This window comes from Anguilla anguilla, chromosome 9, assembly GCF_013347855.1.
Source record: "Anguilla anguilla isolate fAngAng1 chromosome 9, fAngAng1.pri, whole genome shotgun sequence".
NCBI classification, from domain to species: Eukaryota; Metazoa; Chordata; class Actinopteri; order Anguilliformes; family Anguillidae; genus Anguilla; species Anguilla anguilla.
In genome coordinates this window covers 11900458-11924404 of record NC_049209.1, presented here as the reverse complement: position 1 = coordinate 11924404, position 23947 = coordinate 11900458, and the positions used below count along the sequence as shown (strand labels likewise).

Genomic DNA, 23947 nt, shown 5'->3' with positions numbered 1-23947 from the left:
GTATAAAATACAATAAATCTGCTGAGGTGGTCATAATAGGAAGGAAGAGGCACAGTGCGTGAGCCCCCCCCGCCCTCCCCTGCCAGCCAGCAGTTCGGACTTTGTGGTCAAATAGGGAGAGGGGAGGGGGAGGGACAGAAAAAGGAAGTGAGGAAGTCCTACTTCCTGTTCGCCCCCAGAGTTGTATTTTTTCTCTCTGCAGAGGTGTCGTGTGTTTCTTCCGGGAAAGGTTTGGGTACAATTGGCCTTTATCACATTCCACATTGTTGTGAGGGTCCCTCTGTGAAGCAGGGCAGAGATGTGGAATGCCTTTTTGCAATTGGATTATATTTCAATACACAGTAATACTAGTGAATTATATTTAAATATGAATTTATACTTAGGAATACCAATTCTCTGCCTACTTCCCTGCATCATGGTCAGATAAGAAGACTTTCAAACTCACAGTATCCAATCATTTCTGTTTCATCAATTTATCACTGATATTGCTATATTAAACAAATGGAGCTCCATTCATTTGCATCTGAATTGAAACCATTTGAATGTGTGCCTCATAAGAAAAGGGCAAAGTTCTCTGATAATCAAAATAATTTTACTAAAAAAATGAATAATGTGATTTCATGGTAAATACAAAATTGTTAAGTAGCATGAAACACTACGCTGTTGAAGTGGTTCATAATTGGAAAGTAGAGCTTGAAAATCAGACGTGCATTATTTTGTCTATTTTTTTTTCTTTTTTTCTGCATGGCAGAGTTAGGTTATGCATTTTGATATTCTCATACCACAAAGCTATTGTTTTACTTGACTTTTTTTTTTTTTGTTTGTTTATTTTTGCTGCCAGCAGTGATATGATTGACAGACATATGGATTGGTTAAAAGAGAACAAAACCAAAAGCTGTCTTCCAAATGAATGAAATTAACACCCCCACAGAAATAATCCGATATTTAAATAATCTGATCAAAGGAGGTTTTTCCCTCTAGAAACTGAAATATGATGCATTAGAGATCTGTTTGTTATTCTATTACTGACATGACCCGTTCAGATTGGGTTTGAAGTGAGTGCAGAAATACCTCCCATCACAAATAATACCCAGACTGAATTTTAAATTAATCAAATCAACCTTCTATTGGCATTTTCAGGTTCCTTTTGCTTTAAGATTAAATGTTTCATACATTCTAAATATACAGATATAATCTGTATTGTCATTAAAGCTAATGCCATGACATGAAGCTGCTGCAGTTACAAAATGATTATGATGATGAGGATGATGATGATGATGATGATGATTATTATTAGTAGTATGCCATACTTAAAAATAATGGCTTCAATATTATGTTTGTTATATTATTATTATGTCCTTTCATACTTTTTGATTCTCTTCATTTCATCCATATTTCACAAAAGTTTCCAGTCTCTAAATCTGCCAGTCATATGCAAATGTCTTACACGCTCCTCTTTCAAATTCTTTACCTAGGCATAATTAAAACTAAGAATAATTAAAATTTTGATTATTTTGATTAAGCTCAACAGGAACTTTGCTCTGTTACCACCAGTATCAATGTGACAGTTTCACCAGTCACAATATGAAAGGATGAGGTCACAGAATATTTTCTTGTTTCTGATGTCAAGCCGTGTAATGAACATGCTTCACACAGTGGTTCACTCTGATGTTCTACAAATATCTTGCTGATCCTCATTAAACAGGGAAATGTCCAGGTCACACATGAACACGATTTTTTGTCCAGTTACAAGGTCAAAAGATTCCCTTTGATATAGGCAAATTAAATTTCCACCCAGTATCCATACCTGTCCATTACATTTGCTTATTTGATATATTAAATTATGTTATAATTCATAAATGTACAAGCTATAAACTTACAACCTACAATCTTTTATACAGATGAATATCCTCCCTCGTGCCAAGGACTGCTTCATACCAAATATATCCAGTCTGGCAGCGCAACACAATTCACATCTGTATTGCGTGATGCACATAATGAACAATCTCAAGATACGAATGTGGAATTTCCATTGAGCAATGCCCTCGACTGGGAATTTGTGTCAAACAATACAAAAATTAAAATGCACACATACAAACTCCAAAACGAGCCTTTTATTATGTTAGTTATAGGGCTGGGTTTTTATGTGAACAGACTGGTTTCATGTTTTATTAAACATGAAGAGAGTTATTTCTTAAGAAATTATCCATGCTGCATTTATGCTCAGTGAGCAAGTATGATTTTCTTGTTTAGATTTTTTTTTAAACCATTATGTCTTTTAAGAGTTTATAATTTCATAGAGCTCTAATTTGAAATGTTAAAAATGTGAATGAGTCCAAATAAGCGAATGAGTCTTCGGAATATTTTGTTGTGGAAAGTTGTTCGATGAATATTTTAGAATATTTTGGATAATTCCATTCACACACATTTGAGACTTGAGGGGAAATTATCTTCATAACATTTGCAATTTTTTATATGATTAAATAATTAAATAAGTGCAGTGAAATGCTGCTCAAATCTAGGAGTTATAACCCTTTTTAAGCAATAGGAAAAAAAATCCCTTGACCTCAATTTCATCCACTGGGAGCTGGAAATAAGTTAATTTCATATTTTCAAGAAAGACAGATGCATTTTGAATGCACTGCTCTGACGGATATTAGCACACCCATAACTAAACGATAAAGATGTGAGCATGGCTACCTTCAGTATGCGCTGTTCCTTGGGGTATTTTCCAGCTACAAAAGGCCAGTTGTACCCTCTGCTTTCTCGTATGTCACTGAGAGGCGTCACTCATTCTATGGCATAGCAGAGCCTTCTTTATAAGAAAACTAGTGGGTTACGCCTACCTTAAGGGGACAAGAATGATACAAACTTAGACATCTCTGCTAAGCCTGTATTCTTTGAAGAGAATACTTCTTATGCCATTTTATACACTGTGCTTTAATGTTTAGAACTTTTTGCACTAGTTCTAATAACATTTATTTTCGGAGATGGTTTGGAAACTGTGCTATATAATTCAGTTGTATAACAAATATTATATCATATCTGTGTTTCTAGTCTTAACCTGTATCTGTAATGTTTTACCGTTTCTGTTGTATTTTGAGCAGAACCGTTCCTGCTCAATGTTTAACCCCAATAAAGACATACAAGCGTTCTGTCTTAACCTGCAGCCTCTTGTTTTGTGAAAGGACGAGGAAAAAAGAAGATGAAAACGCTCAACTATGTTTTACTGTTTATACTTTACCTGTTTATATCACTATTAAATCCAAATGCTCTGAAAGTCTTTTTATTTAGAAATAAAATTAGAATGAGAATGACTCCTCTACTGTCGTCTCTGTTTACATGTGGCATGTGTCAACAGTTTGTGACTTTGGGTCTTGATATAACAAATCCTTGCCTAGAAACACTTCGAGCCAGCTTGGAACCTAACAATATGATTTTTTTAGAGGGAGGTATACTTAAGGAAATCATCTTTATTTAAAATAATATTGTTTAATTGAGAATAAAATTTGTTTGCAAAAGAGATGTGGCATACCACCTGCCTAGAGAATTCGTCAGATCACTATGTCAGGTTTCAGTGTGAACAATGTCAGGATATACACTATATGAACTGAAGTATCTGGACACCCCTTGGTCTGGGGCTGTTTCTCATGGCCCCTAGTTCCAGTGAAGGCAAATCTTAACGCAATGATATTTTAGATGCTTCTGTGCTTCTGTCTTTGTGGCAACAATCTGTCCTGTTTTAGCATGACAATCTCCCCAGGCACACAGTGAGGTCCATGGTGTGGGAGAACTTGACTGGCCTGCACAGATTCCTGACCTCAACCCCATCCAACACCTTTGGGATCAATTAGAAAGCCAACTGTGAGCCAGGCCTAATCACCAAATCAGTGCCTGGCCTAGTCTAGTATAAAGCGTTCCCAGCAGATTGAAGGCTGTTTTAGCAGCAAAAGGTGGACCAACTCCATGCCCATAATTATGGATGAGATGTTGGATGTCAGATGTCCACATGTAGTGTATGTTACGTATAAGTATATTATGCGTACATGCATACAGTACATAATTTGTGCGGTGTGACAAGATGTTAAGCTGTGGTTCCCACTCACTGTGATCTCAAAATATTCCATTTCTGACAGTCCCATTTTGTTTTGTTTTTTTGAACTGCTGAGTGCATCCCCATATATCACTATAACAAAGAGATACATTTTTACTTTAATCATGCCCCATCTTCCCGCACATTTTTGAATGCAACAACCAATTGAATGCAATAATAGTAAACTGTTTTAAATGGTATAGCTGGTGATGATACTATACATAAAATATATTGACAAATTGCCATTGATTCAGCTCTAAGGAAGTTTTTACATTTTCAGATTACTTTTCAGATCATTACATTGCAGCCTTCATAGGGCATGTATATTATGAGGAATGAAGTTCTTCTTAACTTCATCGACTCACTTAATAAATATAAATCTTTGTTGTAAGACACTCTGAATAAGTGGAAGGAATATAATGCAATGCAATACATTCAAACACACAGTGTCATGTAAAAACAGTAAATTAACCAGGGGTTTGGGGTAAGATTTGTTCCTTCCTGGTTTTGAAGAGAACGTTCTCTTTATTAGGACTGTGTTTTATGCCACTCAAAGTAAAAATTTGTGAAAACACCTGCTCCCAAATAACTTCACACATTTGACCTTTAGAAGGTGGTTTCACAGGAGAGACTCTACAGTTGAAAATAATGTTGAATGATTCCTTCAGCTGGAACTCATAGACTTTAGCCCAACAACCACGACATATTGACACGGACACGCACGTGTGCGCACACAAAGGTTATTTCTAGCAAAATGAAAATAGAAAAGGGTAAATGCTTATGAATGCAGCTGCAGCAGCTATTATGTTGCTTTTAAATAAATTAAATGCTTTCTCCTTGAATTAAATCCTCTGTATAAATAAGGGTGGTCAACTCAAGATATAATGATGCTACTCTCCTCAGTATATCATGGCAATTCACCAAAAAATATTAAATTGAACCTTGTAATGTGGTACACCCAGTCTCTAAATCTGTGTGTGTGTGTGTGTGTGTGAGAGAGAACTTTACCCCCATAAGCTCTCCACACTAAAACAGGAAACTGGCAAAAATGTGTATGGCACCTCACAAAATCAGTGCAGGTTATGGCAAACAACTTTATAAACGCTGAAAGAGATAATTCACCACCTAGTGGTTCTGCATTGCGGTGCAGGTCATGGCCAACAGGTATATGCACATTGAGAGAAACTGTGCCACCTAGTGTTTCAATATTTTCTGGGAAAAAAAAAGAATTCCATGTTTAAGCAAAGGCCAACTGGTTGCTAAACTTGAGTAAATCTACTTACACTAATAGGTTACTGTTAATTATTATTTCCTGCTCATGTCTCCTGTCTGTTCTGGTCACTCATTGGTGGCCTTCTTTTTTTCCTATTTTCCTTTTTGGATAATAATGTGATAGACATTGCGGTATGAAGATAGGTTAGCTGTGCACTGGTATTCACTTTTTTTTCCAAGACTAATTATTGTTTAGTTTTGCTATCATAAATGGGCCTTCTGTGCCTACTGGTAAAATGGAGGTGAATGTAATGTAATGTATGTGTCATGGAGTGAAACCATGACCTGTGGATATTTACAGTTTCAAGCATGCGCATATGGTCGAATGCATTTAGACCCGTTCGTGTTTTTTAATTGCGCGCAACGTAACAACCATATAAAGTAACGTGAGGAGGGGAAAATGTACTTACCATTGTTTGTGTGTTCCGAAGGTGAATTATAAATGAACGAGAACGAGAAAATATGGCAAAAAAAGAAACAATGTTCGTTTTACCGCGAATTTAAAATAGTTTTTTTTTTTTTTTAAACGACCGCAATTTCTGTTAAATGAAATTGGTAGCGGTACCGTTGTTTGTCGTAAATTTGTGGGGGTAAAAAAGTTCAATTATTGAAGGTAAAATGTAACATTCATGTTAAACGTCGTTTTATTTTGCATTATATTAAAAGTTAGCAAACACCAACCAAACATACAGCCGGTTTTTCTTGAAGCCTTCCAAGGAAGCGCGGGCTATGCCATAGGGCTTTTTCATGAGGGTGTTTGGGACACGTCATGTGTGAAATCCCAAGGGGGGAGGATGAATACATTTGCTTTTGTTTTCCGTAATGGGAAATTCATTATTCACATTCATTTGTTTATGCATAGTAATTGTTTATTGTTTGTTCTTGAAATGTAAATGTAAAATAAGACAAAATGATATAGGGAAGAAACTTTATTTTTTTTGTAATAGGATTGCCGGGGGAGGGGCTTGGGCTATATAAGCCAGAGGAAAAGGTGAGATTTTTATTTTCTGTGTGTGCTGGGTGGTCATACTAGACCCGCAGCTTACTCCAACAGGTAGGGCCTACTAGGCATAGCCTACTGTGTTTTGTTTACTCGTTTTTGTTTTGTTTTGTTTTGTTTATGGTATTTGTTGTATATATATTTTGTCATGTCGTCACCTGCACCGGTTCTGGGTTTGAAGCACGTCTCCCTAAACCTGGGTGAACAGAAGTTTTTGTCTCCTGCCACTCTTTTGCTGCTCCAGCTGCCGCTGGACTCCCTCACAGTATGTGTAGAGTATGTATATGTAAAGTATGTATAGAAACACACAATTGAACATGGTACATGGTACTACATGTTGGCCAGCTGATGTAGTAGTAATCAGATGAATGTGACTTACATAGAATTCTACAAAGCGGTTTAAAGATACATTTTTGCTCACGATAAATAACATTTCATCCATTTTATTTGCCAGATGAAATCTTGTTTTGGAGATTTGGACAGACAAATGAACCACTTTCAAAAGCCTGCAAGTGGTTTGCAACCTGTTGCATTCTCTTTGACCAGTGGTAAGTCGCTGTGGTGAGGCTGTGCATGCACCATGAGGCAATGTGGTTCCTGAGTTATTTCAGTCACCTGTCGTGAATCCCTGCACAGAGCACTTACACAATAGTAGAACAATTGACAAAAGGACATTGTATAGACGTTTTCTACTGTAAAAACTAAAGTTTTGTAGTTACATAAGTGTCACTTTGCCAGCAGAGGGCACCATTGATGAAGGCTAGAGCAGAGGACACCTGACGTTATGGGACTAAATTTCCTCCACAGTACCCATGTCAGTAAGTTTGTGTTGTATCATAGTTACCAGAGCTACAGTTTGTTTCTGATCATGTCCAAATGTTCACGTTTTGTTTGTAGAACAAGTGAATTAAATTATCATTCCTCTTCTCCTTGTTTATTCTCACAGTGATTTGAATGACTTCTTACCCACAGACAAAAAGATCAAGTAGTTTATTCTTTTGTGAGTTTTCATTTGATTATTTTCTTGCATACATCTCTTATTCTTTCAAACTGGAACATCATATGACAGTTATGTTAATGGAGAAAGCGATCGCATAATGGACATGAGCAAGTCACTGACAACTTTAGTAAATCTTTGGAACAGGTCTGTGGTTTCTGGGTGTTGAATTATTCCCAAGGAATGTGTGTAGTGTGCCACACATCTTTGTGGAATGTCTTCTAATGTCTGTCCTCACACAGTATAAACATACACTTGCACGCACGCACGCGCTGCCCGTTGTTGTATTGTGAACCAGAGCAGCTTCTTAGAGCTTAAACATCTTTAAACAACTTCTCTTGGGAAAAGAAAAAAAACAAAACAATTGAAACCAAGTTCCATGCTCAGTATTGGAAAGTGATAAAAGGCATATTTATATTAAGATCATTTTTATCGCCCTTGGAATGGTTCAGCTTCAGTGAGTCCCTTCAGAGGACCATGCTTTAAGGGAGTAGATAGAGGATGGCGCTGTACATCTGTTGGACAGCTTGCCAGGGACTCATCATGGGAGGATGTGTGCGGTCAGAGGCAGGCTTACACCTGCTGTCTAATGCAAAGTTTCAAAGTAAAGCCTCACTGCACAACAAGATATACAATTCAACTAATGTTTGTTCCACAGACATGCCAATTCATTTATGAAAATTACTTAATGCATTCCATGTTAAAAGTAGTAGCCTTAGCAGACAATCACACAGGGCTAAACTAACATGTCCCCATGCTCTCCTGATGGTTCTAATCTCTTGTGTGTGTGGCAGAGTATTGACCCTAGATCTTCCATAAATTAAAGACAGCCATTCGGACCATAGCCTGGGTCAAATATCAATGACCAACTATGCAGTAATTATTACAGTCTCATTTAAATTATGCTCATTTTCAATTAATGTTACAGAGGAAGCACATACCTAGGCTATGTAACATAGCTGTATTTAAAAAATTGTAACAATGGACTCGGAAGGAATTCATTACAAATTACCGATCCGATTTCAATCAATTTTTCAAATGGGCAAATGATTTGAAAACCGGTCATTCCAGCCCAAAACCGGGATTGGCATCCCAGAGTATATTGTAAGTGTTTTTACAAAGCAGGTAATGCAGCAGTTGGGTAAATGGGGTTTTGCGAGTTTTCTCTAAACCTAACCCTAAAGCCAAAGCCTGTTTGGCAGGAAGCAGGACACAAAGCTGATTCATCTGGTCGTATATTCAGCTTGGCTGGCAGACAGGGAGGGAGTCAGTGCCGTGAATAACGTGCTGTCCAGATACTCTTAGAAAGTAACGGTTTGGGAAAACATTTTTCCCTCAAGCTGGACACGGTAGGAGGGGCTGGCCCTGGTTGTGCTGGTTTTAATGAGCCCATTGGGCCACTGAGGACGCACAAACAAACACACGCCTCTCTCAGCCAGATGGTGACAGCCAAGAGAGCAGCATGTTGGCCGGAGCGGCCCTGAGTAGTAAACCAGCTACCACTCCCAGAGAGAAGGAAACAACATAAATATGTGCACATAAATGTGATCGTTATCACCGCTGGTTTGTTTGCGGTGCTTATCCAATTGGATAATTAAGGCCACAAGAGTGTGGAGCAGACAATGGGCTGCCAATGTGTGTGCCAGGAGCCTCTTAGGGAATGCCTCAGAAGTGGGGGTTCAGACGGGCAAACCATAAAAGTTTTTTTTTATTTTTTATTTATTTCTTTAAGAAACATGAGGAAATTATTAGTCCCCTCTATTTTAATCATACTTTTCCAATTTATCCCTGAACACATTCCGTGATATTAAAGTCTCCCAGCCTTGTGACAGATGCACAGACAGGAGTGAGCTGTGCCAAGTGCTGACAGATCCCGCTGTTTCAAAGGAAGCTTGACACTTTGAGGACTACGGAGGAATGGCTCAGCACATGTGAACGAAAAAGTGGCCATGGCTTCTTCTCTCACCCCCACCCCCCACCCCCCTCCAAGAGGTCTCGTGCTGCAATCCAGAATCATCTCACTTTGGAAGAGTATATCTTTATCAGCATGCAATTGACATACAACAGTTGTGAGGCTTCAGTATCTGAGAGAGATGACTTCTTAAAGTGTGGGGTTACAGTTTCAGTCACTCAGACAGTGTGATCATTCAGCAAGTGGCACTTAATGTGATCTTAGTGGGCATCTGTTTGTGTTAAATTCAAGTGTGCAGCTATTGAAATAATAAACATATATACACACACAAAAATAGTATGTCTTGTGGTATGTATTCCCTGTTGGGTACTTTCTTAAAAATATGATAAATTTCATAGTGGAAGGTATGTGGCTAGTTTCAAATAGAGCATACTGCTGCAACCTCCCCATAGAGTTTAAAAGAAAGGTCCATAATATTGGCTCAGTACAATATATTGGAGATGAAACATTATTATGCCTTGACTGAAAGTTCTGAGTCACAGCACATCAGCTATTTTGAAAAGTCAGCAATCCTCATTCAGTGTCATAATTTGAAGATAGATAATGGATTTCTCAGAGTCCAAACAACTTGGCCCATGTGTCTGAATGGCACACATGGTTCAAATACATCAACAATAAAATTACACGCCTCTTATGACATTACATGCGATAGAGCAAGTCTCTGTCAGGAGTTACGATCATCATTTATGGTGAGAGTCCTGTGAAATTTATTTGCCTGTAAAGAGATCTTCATTGTGTGTATTTGTGTATCATTAAGTTATTTGACATATGATTCACATATGTCTCTTTCTTTTAAGTGACAGAACAGACCACATGCAAACATATTGAGCTACATGTGTCAGCATCATGCTTTAATGCTTTTCATTCAGATGTTTTAAAGATGTAAAGTCCCATATGGTGTTAAAAGTGTTGGTATTTCTTCAGCTAGAGACATGATCTCAGATAGCATGTAACTAGTTAGTCATAAAAGAAATGGAAGAATCAGGGACATTTGGAAAGTGAAATCATGAACATGACTTGAGAAAACATTCAATTACACAGAAACAATGTGTTCACGTGTGAGCTCATTATTATTATAAACATATTGGCCACTCATGTGTCTTGGTGTGCTAATTTAATCAATATGTGCTAATTTAGTTAAAAATGAATATGGACGATGTGTGTATAGAAGCATAAATACAAATCACAAAATATCTGTTTTAAAATAAAAAATAAAGAGTTCTGATGATCACAAAAAAAATTTTTAACTTAAAAGTAATATTACATAAAACAAATAATATTTTGCACTCCTGATGGCAAAGCAGAGGCTTCAAGCCTAGTCCTAACGATGCAATTAGCCATCAATCATCAGGATTATTCATGGCTGTGGAGTGATTAGTTTCATTCCAATGGTGCAGAATGGGCTACATTCAGTAAGGTTCAGTTACTGCTGCATCAGTGCCCCCTAGCTGCTCTCCAGGGCCCTATAGTTACCTGTTATCATCAGTGTCCCCTAGCTGCTCACCAGGGCCCTATAGTTTACCTGTTATCAACAGTGTCCCCTAGCAGCTCTCCAGGGCCCTATAAGTTACCTGTTATCATCAGTGTCCCCTAATGCTCTCCAGGGGCCTATAGTTTACCTGTTGCCATCAGTGTCCCCTGGCTGCTTACCTATAGTTTACCTGTTATCATCAGAGTCCCCTAGCTGCCCACTAGCTAGATGACACTGATGATTACTTGTAATCATCAGTGTCCCCAAGGTCCTTACTAGTCACTAGAGCCCTAGTGTACCTGCTATCAATAAGCATCTTCCTTAGCCAGCATTACGTCTTCTGGAGTGTGTTGGGCGGCTTGTAGTGTGAAAAATAGTCACATGTTTTATTATGAGTATTCATTAGGTTCATTTCAATCGCTTATTTTTTCCATCTTCGTCTCCTCAATCCTCATGTGACCTTGAGGTGGATTAAGGTCCATTAAATGGTCCTTAGAGGAATGAGGAGGCTTCTGGAGGATGCTTCAGTGAGGATACATAAAGGAGGGTGCAGCCTTTGTGGAAGTATCACCTGTGGATCCACCTCTCCATGTCTACCAGACTGCTATGTTTGTAATTTATGTTGCTTCAAACTGATTCTTCACTGAGCAAGGATATTCCATTTGCCTAATTCATGTTGCCTCAATTCCTCTGTCCTCGCATCTCATCCTTGCATCTCCTTCTCATGTCCTCTGTTGGGTGGAGCTTAGGAGCAAAGAAAGAACACGAGGAAGACATACATGGACTGAAAACAAGTTATTGGAATGACCCCACACTGTTCATGAGCTTTAGCTGCACTATTTCATTTTAATGTTCTGATTTTGTTCTGTAACTTTTTATGTCATTGCCCTGTTTGCCTGGGTTAACACTCAGTCCCAAAATAAAATTGCTTTAGTGCTCGAAATTTCCTCAGTAATTTTTTTTACTGATAGAATCTAGTATTTCACACAATGTCAAGACAGCAAAATAGGGTGGAGCACCAAGACTAAATAAATTATTTGCAGAAGTGGTACATGAAAACCTATTTTGTACAACAGCTGGTATACCATTATTTTATTGAAGGACTGTTCTTCAAAGCCTGAACTAACTTTGCATGCTGCATAATTACCTTGTTGATGTTGAAGACACATTTCTACTTGGCTATTTAAAAATATCTAAATTTCAGTTTTAAATTAAAATTTGCATCACACCATTCGCTGTAACCCTGGGGATTAGGATGACATTCGTATGCATATCTCATGAATATATCTAAAATTCCTACAAAACCCACAATCCATTGCTCCACCTCACTTTGTCTCTGTTCAAATTACATTTAAAAATGGCATTGCTGTTATTATTGGCATCAGACAGTCATAGCTGCACAGCTGTGTCAGCAGGCCAATGTCCTCTATTAATTTGGGAGGCAGCACACTAATACGTTCTTCCAGGCATGCAACTAGCCACAGATTATTTTCACCCTGAAGTCCACCTGCCACAACTGTGTGTCACATCCATCAGGACTATAGTACATTATCTATCGGTTGGGGATTTGAAACATTCACAGGTATTTGTCATAATTTAACACAAGAATAATGTTCATATTAGCTATATAACAGGTGAAAGTAAAGATATGTTTCCTGAAACAAATATTGTATAACTTTAAAACATGCACTTATGTCTCCATCAGCAATCCATCAAAACTTTGATCAACAGGTCTACAGTAGCCACAATTTCACATATTGACATATAATGCTTCAGACCACATTCCCTAGCCTCTTGAGATGGCAGGCTGAAGAAGCACAGGGCCAAGTTAGATGAACATATGTACTGTAGGAAACGTGGTATTATTGCAATTGTTATGGTGCACTTTTTGTCAGACATATGGGTCAATGCGTTTGCTGTATCATACTATAGTCTTTAAATAAATCATTCGGCATGCAGGCTGATTTTATCAAGTGTATATATAGAGCACAATTTGTGCATGCAACTTTTGAAAACGTTTTTGTTGAGTTGTGTCATTTTTATTATGTATCTACAGTAGGAAATAATTTCTGCGAAAATACACCTGTGGGCGCCACTTAACTAAGTCTGCAAATCGTGCTTACATGCCATCTGACCGAAGCAGTAGGATAATGTTCCGACAACCAGAAGGTTATTTCATCTTCACGTGGTGGCCACATCAGAAATGAAACTCCTGAAGTAGTCATGGAGTAGCCTATTTCTTCAGAACTATGAAAAACCCAACCATAACTTTACTTAAACCTGGTGCTCTTCCGCTTATTATTACAATACATTTTCCATTTAGTTCCCATATAATCATCTGGGTGCTCTGTCCGCGGGACTGATAGGATTTAATTTGGTTAACCCAACACATGCAGTATCCAATCAGAGTAAAGGAGGAGGTTCCCACAAATCTGCCCTGCAAGTGGTGATTTACCGGGTTGCAAGCTGTATCGTTTATTCTGATCAGATAGAAGATAAAGAGTGCCCTTTTTCATGTTGGTCCGTTGGTCGAAGTTACTGGTCATTTGTGGATCAGACCCTAGAAAATAAGTGATTATGCTAAAATAGCAACACCTGACACTGTTTACAATGGCATCTAAAGGCTTCTCGAAAAAAAATGTACTTCTAGAGGAGAAAGCATTGAAACCCGAACTTCCTTCAACCTGCACGTGCAGGAAACAGTGTAACAATTGTAAGATATTCCTTGGATTCTTCGTGTTATCCCTCTCTTTGCATTTTATTACATTATTCTGCTATTTGGACCTCAGATCTGAAGTAAAACGCGAGATTTTACAGAAAAACCGGGATGAAATTCTAACGCCGGGTGCAACTGCTCTCAGTGAGCTGATTTCCCCCGAATTCCAGATTTTGGACATCAGCTACCCTGCAATGGAACAAGAGGTAACTGAAAGTGACTTTTGCAAAGTAGCAGTAGCCTATACCCTAATCATTTCAAAGAAATGTTTACAGCCTGTCTGTTTCGAGTGAAAACGTTACAAGTAAAAAAAAATAATAAGAAAACGCTTTGCTATTCAGGCACAGTTATATTAGGCTATTGCATATTATTGGTTTTGGTTATTGTGTCGATGTTGTTAGTTGTCGTGGACTAATGGTCAAATGCGTGTTTATTTTATACGATATTTAACGTGATACGAATAAATTGCTGTATCATGCGCATATAATTAACTGTAGCCTAGGCATACAATTAACCAAATAAAATGATTATGTTTTGGCTAGATTGAACTGTTCATTGGCACCTACATTTTATATGTGATCCGACATTTGCAGTGATTTATTATTTATGAAAACGTTTAATTTCGTAGCCCAATGGTTCTAGAGAGGGCTACCAGATTATACTCTAGTAGCTGGACTGCCACGAACCGCCCGACGGGGGTCAAAGAGTTACCAGGGACGTTTATGGCTTTGAGAAGCCTGAGGTTTTACTGTCATTGTCAGTCAGTGTTTCTGTTGGAGTTATAGATTTCCGAAATCATGTGGTCATTCCATGAAGGAATATTGTGAGAAATGACTCGCGATTGTATTTAAATGATTCATGTTACCAGTATCCGGTCCTGAATTATGGAGTGGTGCACTTAAGAAGGCAGTGTGCGATATGAGGTTTAAAGGTGGTAGTAGTGTGCTTTTTAACGTGCACAGAAAAACTTGGTGATATGCACTTAATCCTTACATACAAACCTATAATATAAATAAAAGAAACGGAGTCAAATTATTGAGGTAGAGTGCAAAAAAAAAATATATATATATATGTTTGCATGAAAAGTATTTCATTAGACACATTCATGAGCTATTCCTTGTATCTTCTACATTATACATTTTCGTTTTTCTGCCATGTTCCATTTCTAAAGATTTAAAGCACTGCATTGGTTAATCATGTTATCAGTTTACCTGAGAGAAAAAAAGGGTCCAGTGTGTACATAGGGTGTGTTAAGTTACTTTAACAAAACATGTATTTACATGCAGCACTAATTGTTTGGCCAGTCACTGTTTTTGTGCCTGAGTGAATGGTATGTTGTTCTGAAGAGGCTGATCAGAGACAGTTCAGTCTGTGACTGGAAATGGTTATACTGCCCAATTACTTCTTCTGCACCTTTTACAACTGTTTTAAAAGGAGGCATTGGTTCCTAAGAAGTTGATTTTATTTTATGCAATGTTATTAAATCTTCTGCAGATTGTAAGGTAGGTATTTTTTTTTTATTGATATAATCTCAGTCATTGATGCATGATAAACTGGTCACATTCTAGTCACCTGAAGAAATTCTGAGGAACAGTATTTTTAATGATGCATTTTATAAATATTGCACTTTGCTCAGGTCAGTAATATAGAGCACTTGTACGGTTAGAATCCCTGACTGCAATTCAGTGCGAGTCCAAGACATTTTGATGGCTTCATGAAGTTTTTGAGGGGGAAAAAAACTGCTTAGACCTAGGGAACAAATATGTTGTGTTTCCTGTGAAGGGTTCAAGTGACCCAGTGTTGCATGTTGAGACGGGCAAACAGCTGAACTTGAGACAGAAACATGCCAGTCTTACAGGATTCTCACAGATTCAGCTCTCTCCTTTAAGTATTGACAAGTCACTTAGACTTTTCCCTCCTTTATCATATAGTCTTTTCTGGGTTGGTTTCAAATGGAAGTAGAAACAACAAAAAAAAAACTAAGCCATTTTGGGTTGTTACTGGAACCCATTCAGAAGCATGGTCTTCTTTCTCGCTATCCTGTGAACCTTCAGACTGTGAGCTTGCTGCAGGAAATGAACCAGTTTGCCACAATTTGTGGTCTTATGGGTGAAAGGAGAGGAAAAGGATGTATGCGGAACATCTGCAGTCTAATAGATTTATTCACGTAAGCGTGGGCGTCCTTTTCCTAGTAAGACAAATAGACAATGCATTTCAATTATGTGCAAATTAGAAAGAACAAAAAAGGAAATGCAAAAAAAAAAGAGAAGAAAAATCCATCTGGGCTTCATTGGTACTGCAATCAGATGGGATGCAGAAGTTTTAGTGTTTTGCTGCAGTCCTGTTATTGGAGCGACACAAGACACCACATCATAGCCTCTGACCTTCTTAACAAATGCAGGAAGACTTTCAGGGTGCTTAGTGTAATTTTGTCAAGCTTGCTGTCCGAGATTTAAGTTACCATTATTTCCGTGGACCACCTAAAGATGGAACTAGCAGCAAGGGGGGTGTGAGCAAATGAAACTCATCTTTGGGGCTTAATAAAAATCAGACCATTGTTTGTGGAAATTTGTAAATGCTGCGGTTGAGTTTAAGGATTAAGACTAAGTAAACTAGCTTGGTGAAGTGAGTAAATAAATGATTAGAACTTCCTAGGGTATTGTGGCAGGCTTCCAGAAACAGTGTGAAACTCCTGACTAGCATAGCAGCAACCGCGCAATAATCCGGCACCAACCCTCGCTATTGAAATTAAATCAAATCGTATGCTCTGTTCAGGAATTTGATCTATGACAGGAAATTACCTTAATGGCTCTATTGTGTGACGGCACTATAATGCTCGACTCCATTAAAACGAAGATGGCGGAGGAACACACACAGGTTAATGGAAGCTGCTGTTCAGAGCATTCAATAGAAGCCTGTGGGATCGCTCCATAATTCAAGTTTATTTGGGCCCATTTGGGGTGTGCATGCTTGCCAGGCCATTGAAAAGGCAATTGAGACATTTCAGCAAACCTCCGGTTTACTTATGCGGTGTTTAGGGTGGAGAGTTGTGAAAGGAAGGGTTTAGAATGATGGTCTGAGAAAGAAAAAACATAATGTCATTAGTGTAAAAAACAAAAGAAGGGGGGAAACCAAACCCAAGCTTAGTTTATTCCAAAGGTGGACTGTAATAACTGAGATGTTGTTAATGCGCTGCCACATGTATCTCAGAGCAATGTGGGATGCCTTAATCACAAAATGGCTTATGACCCTTTTCCACTAGAGTAACCTTTTCCAGAACTCAGGAACATTCGGTTTTCCATCTCCAGGAACTTGGGCGATTTTGGTTCCTGGGGCATCCTATCCCCCTTTTTAGTCCATGCTTGCGAGGTAATACTGTTCAATGGTGAGGGTTAGGGTCCACAAACTATTGGAGTGGAGCTTGCGGTACTGAACATTGCCAATTGGCCAAAAGCAATATTTGCAAGAATCGCCAAGCAGGCCAAGAGCTAAAATACGGGCAACAGAAAAACATTTAGCAGTAGCTAGGGAGCTTGCAAGTCCTCAAACAAAGGGAAAAATTGGAATGGAAAAACAAAACCAGAAAACATCATGGACCAGCAATAACGTGCAAGCTATAATCAGTGTCTGGTTGGTGGACGTCATTCAGAGGCAATTTTTTCTGTCACGTCCTCCTACTTTGCCTACGTTTTCACAAGGTGTGGTGGGAAAACAAAAATGAACACAGTACAGGAACCATGTAGACCCTGTTGTGGATAGTTCCTGCATTGTGAACCCAGTGGAAAAGGTCCATTAGTCTGCTGATTTGTGGACTACCTTGATCCACCTTGAACATTGCAGTGTCATACATTTGTGATATACCTTATGCTTTATTGCTTCTCCAAAGGAATTTGCTTTCTGCGAAATGTGAAACAGAATTTGCTGTTTAATAGCTTGAACAGAATTCTTACTTTAAAACCAATTTCCTGTGATGTTTTGGTCAACCTTCTCATCTGAGTTAGAAGGCATTTCAATATTTAGTCATTTCTCCAATGAAGTAAATATTGCAAATATCATCTGGTATATATGTGTATTTATTTATAGTGAGAATTGAGGTCCAGGAGGGGAAGATATACAGGCATAAATGTAAAAATATATAAGTAAATAAGCAGTTTTTAAAGGCCCTGAGCCAATAATAGACTGCAGTAGGTATACTTAATTACGTTTTTTAGATCCTGCACACACCTAGTGAGCAAAAGCCAAAATCTAGTGGGTGTAGTGGCTATAGAATGTATATTGGGTGGAAATTTACGTTGAGACACGTTTTGACATAAACAAACTCAGGGCCTGTATCAACGAAGCAGGATGATGAAGTTAGCAGGGTAACTGCATTGCGTAAAACTGGAACCCTCTCAAATGTGGAACATGAACTGGTTATCCAGCTAACTCAGTAATCCTGCTTCGTAATACGGGCCCTTGGTTAACCACAATATAGCTCAGGTTTGACCTGGATATACTGTAGCTTGGCTTCATCTTAGTTGGCTAGAAAACTCACTTTTCCACCAAATATAGCTGGGATTTCACCTGTTGTGCAGTCCATGCCCATTGAAAATAAATATATGAATTAGAAAACATGGGTTTGATTAGTAAACAAATGGGCTGAATTTGAAATTCTTTACATTAGGTGCCATTGTGTACCATTTACAGTAGCTCCTCTGTCAGGAAGGCAATGTACCAGGCTGGTATGCTGAGGGCTTTGTCCAATGCATGTTTCTCATGAACATTCTCATAAGGATCTGTCACATAATGGTTTCCCATTGTGTAGGATGGTTTTTGTTACACTGGTTATGACGCTGACATACAGATTAAAAATTTGTATAGAATTGATGACAGAAAAGCATTACATTAATATTTCAGTCTCAAAACAAGCAGAAATGTGCAAAAGAAAAACAAAAAACAAGTGTTTTGAGCATGTGTGTTGAAATGCAAATGAACCAAAATGTGGAATTTTGGTATGGTTCCCACTCTTTTTAATATGAGCACTAATATGTATTCTATAGCATATCATGTATTTTATCTGTGACATGGGATAACTAATCTGGTGCTACCTTGCCTTTGTTATGACATGTTGAAGTCTTGTGGCAAATGGATATGCGGGTTCATGTTACTGTAATTGATTATTGTTGTTGCGCTGTTAAATCTATATACCAATTCCTAAGGGAAAGCTTCTACTGGATCTAAAATGGCACTTTATGTTCACATGGTGCCGTCTCCACATGCACAGGTCTGACACTAAGTCGGAAAACTTAGCTAAATGTCTGTTGCGTGACACCGATGCCAACCCTCTTTAGGAACCTGACCTTCAGACTGATTACACTGCCTTTCAAGACAGCTTGAACATGTCAGTTAGCTGGTGCATTACTCGCAGCTGAAAATGCACTTAAAGCATAACGTGTTTTGCCTTGTCATTTTTTTTCCACCCTAGGTAAATCTAGCCATGAAATAGACTAGCTGTGAACAACAATACAATGACAATGACTTCTGATAACTTCGTTTTTAGTCAGGCGTTGCATGTGCATTGTCACATAATGTAGGCAAAATAACAGGAAGTGGCACTGAGACCACAGACAAAGTTGCGATGTGCAGTTGTGTGATAAATGGACCGTTTTGCTTATTTGGTGGACCGGATGGCCATCTGTATATTTGCCATCTGTGCCGGTTTGTAATACAAACAACTGCACTGGAATAACATTACATTACATTACAGGCATTTAGCAGATGCTCTTAACCAGAGCAACCTTCACAACTTTTTACATAGCATTTACATGGCATCCATTTAAATTAATCAATTATATTTTCCTACCTATCATTTCAGCCCATGTGTTTAATTGTTCATAATATTTGTATTGCTTTCAGGTTGCCTGTAAAGATTTACAGTGCAGTGATTTTTCATATACATTTAAACATAAATTAATGAATTCTGATATTGTCTTCTGATACAAGGTGAAGCAACAGTATACTGACCATAGCCTTGTATCAGTACTTTTAACCTCATTGCAAGTGAACTAGAAATGCCTATAGTGTGGACTTGGTCCTTTGAGCTTGTTGATTTATTACACCAGTTATAAAGTGGGTATATTTTTGCTGGTTAGATTCCCCATTGTTTTTCTGTCATAACTCTGTTTTTTCTGGCAAGACATTTTTGGGAGAGTGCCTCATATGATCACTTTGATTGTGTACATTACTTGTGTACTTGGGTGTTTACAATGAGTTTCAATGAGGGGGAGAATAGCTATATCATATTGAGTATTTACATAATACTGCAAATACAATCCGTGGTCTGGCTCCCAGGCTATAATGAACAGACTTGGGGCATTGCATAATTGAATGAAATTACTTGTGTATACCCATATTGTTTTTCATGTCATTTGTCACTGGTGATGTTGGCAGATCTTTGATGAAACATTAGTGTTCCTAAAAGTAATTTTAGGCCAATCACGGTTTTTGACATTTGATAACATCAGCATTGAACAACATCAAGCAATTATCCTTTGGCTTTCTCAGGTGAACTCTCAACTAGTGAGGTCAGGATGGAATAACTGTGATGGCGATCTTGTTTTTTCCTAATTTATAATAAAGGATTGTATCTAATCTTTAACCACAAGTGTTAATATTTTTATAAAATTACTCATGCTTTAGTGAGACACCCATGTTTGGTGTTTTTTTATTTAATCAATGCTGTGCAATCTGGAATTTACGCAATTACACCTCTGGGGTATACTGCTATGTTTGAAGAAAATCTGTGGCTTTTTATGGGATTTCATTGATGGCATGATCACTATGTGATTTGGAACAAAAGTTTTTGAGCTTGGTACTTTGGTTCTATGTGAAGCAACGTAGTCCAAAACACACAATAACCTTTATTTTTGTGTGTGGTTTCTTGGTCTCAGTGGTATATTTTATTGCAACAACTGGTTTTATGGAAAGGTTTGAGACTGTACAGTATGTTCAGTGTTTATAAATCTAATTTCTACAATGTTTACCAAAAATCTGATCTAATCTAAGAAATCTGGTTTTCCAAAAATATGCATAGTGTATAGAAATAGCATTGTGAGTTTCTGAAGACACTACTGATCCAAAGGGCATCTTTTTTTATTTTCATTGTTAGATGGACATTGAGCTATACAGTTACTCTTAACAGTTTATAAATCATTCTTAGAGAATCATCATACCAGGCTCATCACTGAATCCAAAGTTGCAGTGATGAACCCATCAAACAAAGCTTCTTGGCTTCTTTTTTTACAAATGTTATTTGTTTGCTTAGTTGTAACATAATCAATTCATCAAACTCTTGAAATTGCAAGGGAGTTTCATAAATACACTTGCTTGATTCTCTTTTACTCTTCGGTTATCTGTTGCAGACAAGCCAGCTTAACATTTGAAATGATCTGTACATCATAGGACTACTATTAGTTGAAGAAAGCCTTTGAAGTGGCAATGTATATAGTTAAAAAGTGATTCTCCTCTCCAATCCTCTGCTGTCCTTTGGGCTTTGTTCTGAAGTATATAACTACAGCTGGTACAGTTTTTGGTCTGTGCTCAGTGAATTTATATAGCCTGTATAATCACTGCATATAGGCCTAGATGTAATTCTTGTGTTATCATAAACAAGCTTCGGTCTTTGAAATGAGAAGGGAATGGCATAAGACTCTTCTGATGGGGTAATTCTCTTTCACAACAGCAGTACCCAAGGTGGCATAAAGCATACTTCTACCAAACTGGCTCTGAGGTGCACTGCACAACCGATCTGCACCGTTGTTTTAATGTATTTTAGTGTATCACTAATTAGAGCAGAACATGTGAGGGGGCCAAGTCTCAGATGTTCTCATTTTTTTCTGGACATCTGTTGGCTCTCTGGTCAGTCTTGGAATTTAAAAACATTTATACGTGGTTAAGGGGAGATTTTATGTTTTATGTATATATGTCAGCTTGGCAAATGATTTGTTCTTCATATGATATTATCTGTGGTTAATGATTTGTTTCTATATGTTTTGAGGAAATTTCAGAAATTTCCACAATTGGCTGGATGGATCTGTAGTTTTATCGGTGTGCTAAATCAGCATCCATCCATCAAGTTTTTTCCTTGTAAATCTGAATTTTGCTTCTGTTCAAGTCTCAATGTGTTTTTTTTTTTTTTTCTTTTCTTTTCTTTCCCCCCCTTAACATTGTGGTCTGCTTGCAAGTCAAAACATCCTTTGCCATTACATTGCGTACACCTCTGTCTGTACCTGAAATCAGCATTGCATTGTAATTTAGTTTAACAAAGAGGTGTCCTTGGAAATGACAACATTCTTTTCTTTCATCCATGTCAGCCTCTCTTATCGTGTTACAAATATGTTTCAACAAGAGTTTGAGCCTCGCAAATGCTGCCGTGACAGCATCATACAAAATTATATTTTGTGTTTGTCACGCAACCTATAAGATCTTGAAATGAAACACCACCAAACAAAAACTAAGGCAAGGAATGTTCTAATTCGTCATTTGTGATGGAAGGCCTGCCAGGCTTCCAAACTGTGTTTAAAAAAAATAAAAAAATAAAAAAATTTTTTAACTGGATTAAAATAAACAGTTTAATTTCAATCAATCTAATTATTGTTTCTAATAGCACATATCCACATTCCTCATTCTTTTTCAGCAGAGTATTTGGGGCAATATATTTTTTTGGCCCTTAGTTTTGTATATGGTATCTGCATCCTTTCCACTATCACAGCTCAAACTCAAAGAAATTTACAGTCTACTGTAATCCATCTCCCTTTTCCTCTGTAAGTAGAGCCTAAGGTGTAAACGCATCACGAGACAGTTATGCCAGTTATAAAATGCGATATGATTTTTGACGGATTCAAAATGAATCCATCACTATTATTTTGACATTTGTGTTGGATTAATCAAAATTCAGTGCAATAATCCGATAAGGGGATGGTTCACTTTCTGACTGAGGTTAGTGAAAAAATGCAGAGACCAGATATAAATATATTTGAGGAATCTGACATTTATACTAATGAGTAATGTGACATTCTGAAAAGCAGAATTTATTTTAAATAACATGTTAAGCTATTACTGGTCATCATTTATCTTCTCTGCAATCCTTCAGTGAGCTGTACACTAGCTCGGACAACTGGCACGAGCAGAGAATTCAGGCATTTTCCACAATGGGAATTAAAATTCTGTTTTAACATCTCTGGTGCTGACAGAGTATATACACAAATGGCTAGTGTCAGTAAAACCAATATATATATATATTTTTTAATGAATTTATGAAATTAATTAAATTTGTTTTGCACATATGCAAATGTTTTTTAACTGTTTTATTTAGTTTTATAATTTACTGTAAAATAAACCACATGGGTTATTTGGTAATTATACTCTACTTATTCTACTAATAGTGATTTATGGCATGGGTTTTCAATCTTTGCTGATCCAGCAGACCCCCATTATAAGTTAAGGGTTATATTTTTAAAATATCCAAATCTATATTTAGTCATTGCATATCAAGTCTGGCCAGGGAACCCCTACAGTACCTTGAAGGACCTCCAGGGGTCTGCGGACCCCAGTTGAAAACCCAAGATTTAAGGGAATCATTTTGTTTCCCATTTGATTATCCCTTCATAGCATTGCATTGTTTTGGGCTGGTTTCTCCACATATGCTAAATCTGAAATGAGATTATATGTGCCAGGTTGTTTTTATTACATTTTTTGTCAGATGATTTAGCTTAATATAATGTGATTGCAGCTGAACAGGTTCTATCCGTTAAATGATCAGAGAGAAGCAGTCATATGTAACTTAGAAACTACACTGATATTTTGAGAACCAAGGTTGATGGCAGAAACCACTGTGACGGAATGGAGAAATGATTTGCTTTTGAGAAGTTCCATGAACATTTTAGAAAATTTGCTGTATTTGGTGACTTTGAAAATGGGGAAAAGGCATAAGCCAGCCATCACTGTAGCTGTGAGACAGATGTGGAGCCGAGTTTTACGGAACGCGTTTCATGTGGTATTCTGGTTGTCCCAAATTGGAATTGTTAAAAGCCACAAGTCACAGAATCTGTGCCAGGAGGAAGGGCAGGGCGAGCAGAAGGGGGAACAGACAAAACAGTGGGGAAAAAGAGAAAAAATAACCGAGGTAGCAGGTGGAAAAATGTATTTGCCAGATTGCTGACAGGTGCTCCACAGCCTCAGTCTCAAGGTTCAAATAGAAAACTCGGCATGGGGAACTGGATGGCTGTTCAGTGTTTGGCTGTGTGCCGCTCAAAGCAAGATGTGGCTTTTCAGCTACTTACCTCTGCAAGTATACAGAATTGTTGGAATCACATCTTTAAAACCTGCATTTATACGGTGGCCACTTGCCAATAGAATCCAAACACAAGCATTCCCAGGCCAGTCTTTT

General features: G+C 37.8%; 1 protein-coding gene across 1 annotated transcript in view; it reads left to right on the top strand.

Moving 5' to 3' along the window:
* The first annotated feature begins 13265 nt into the window (after positions 1–13265).
* eda (ectodysplasin A) overlaps positions 13266–23947 on the top strand; it is a 57201-nt gene continuing 46519 nt past the window's right edge. Inside the window, exon 1 of the mRNA XM_035434464.1 lies at positions 13266–13727. Coding sequence (XP_035290355.1) covers positions 13416–13727 — 312 coding nt within the window. The 5' untranslated portion in view covers positions 13266–13415. The remainder of the gene's footprint in view (positions 13728–23947) is intronic.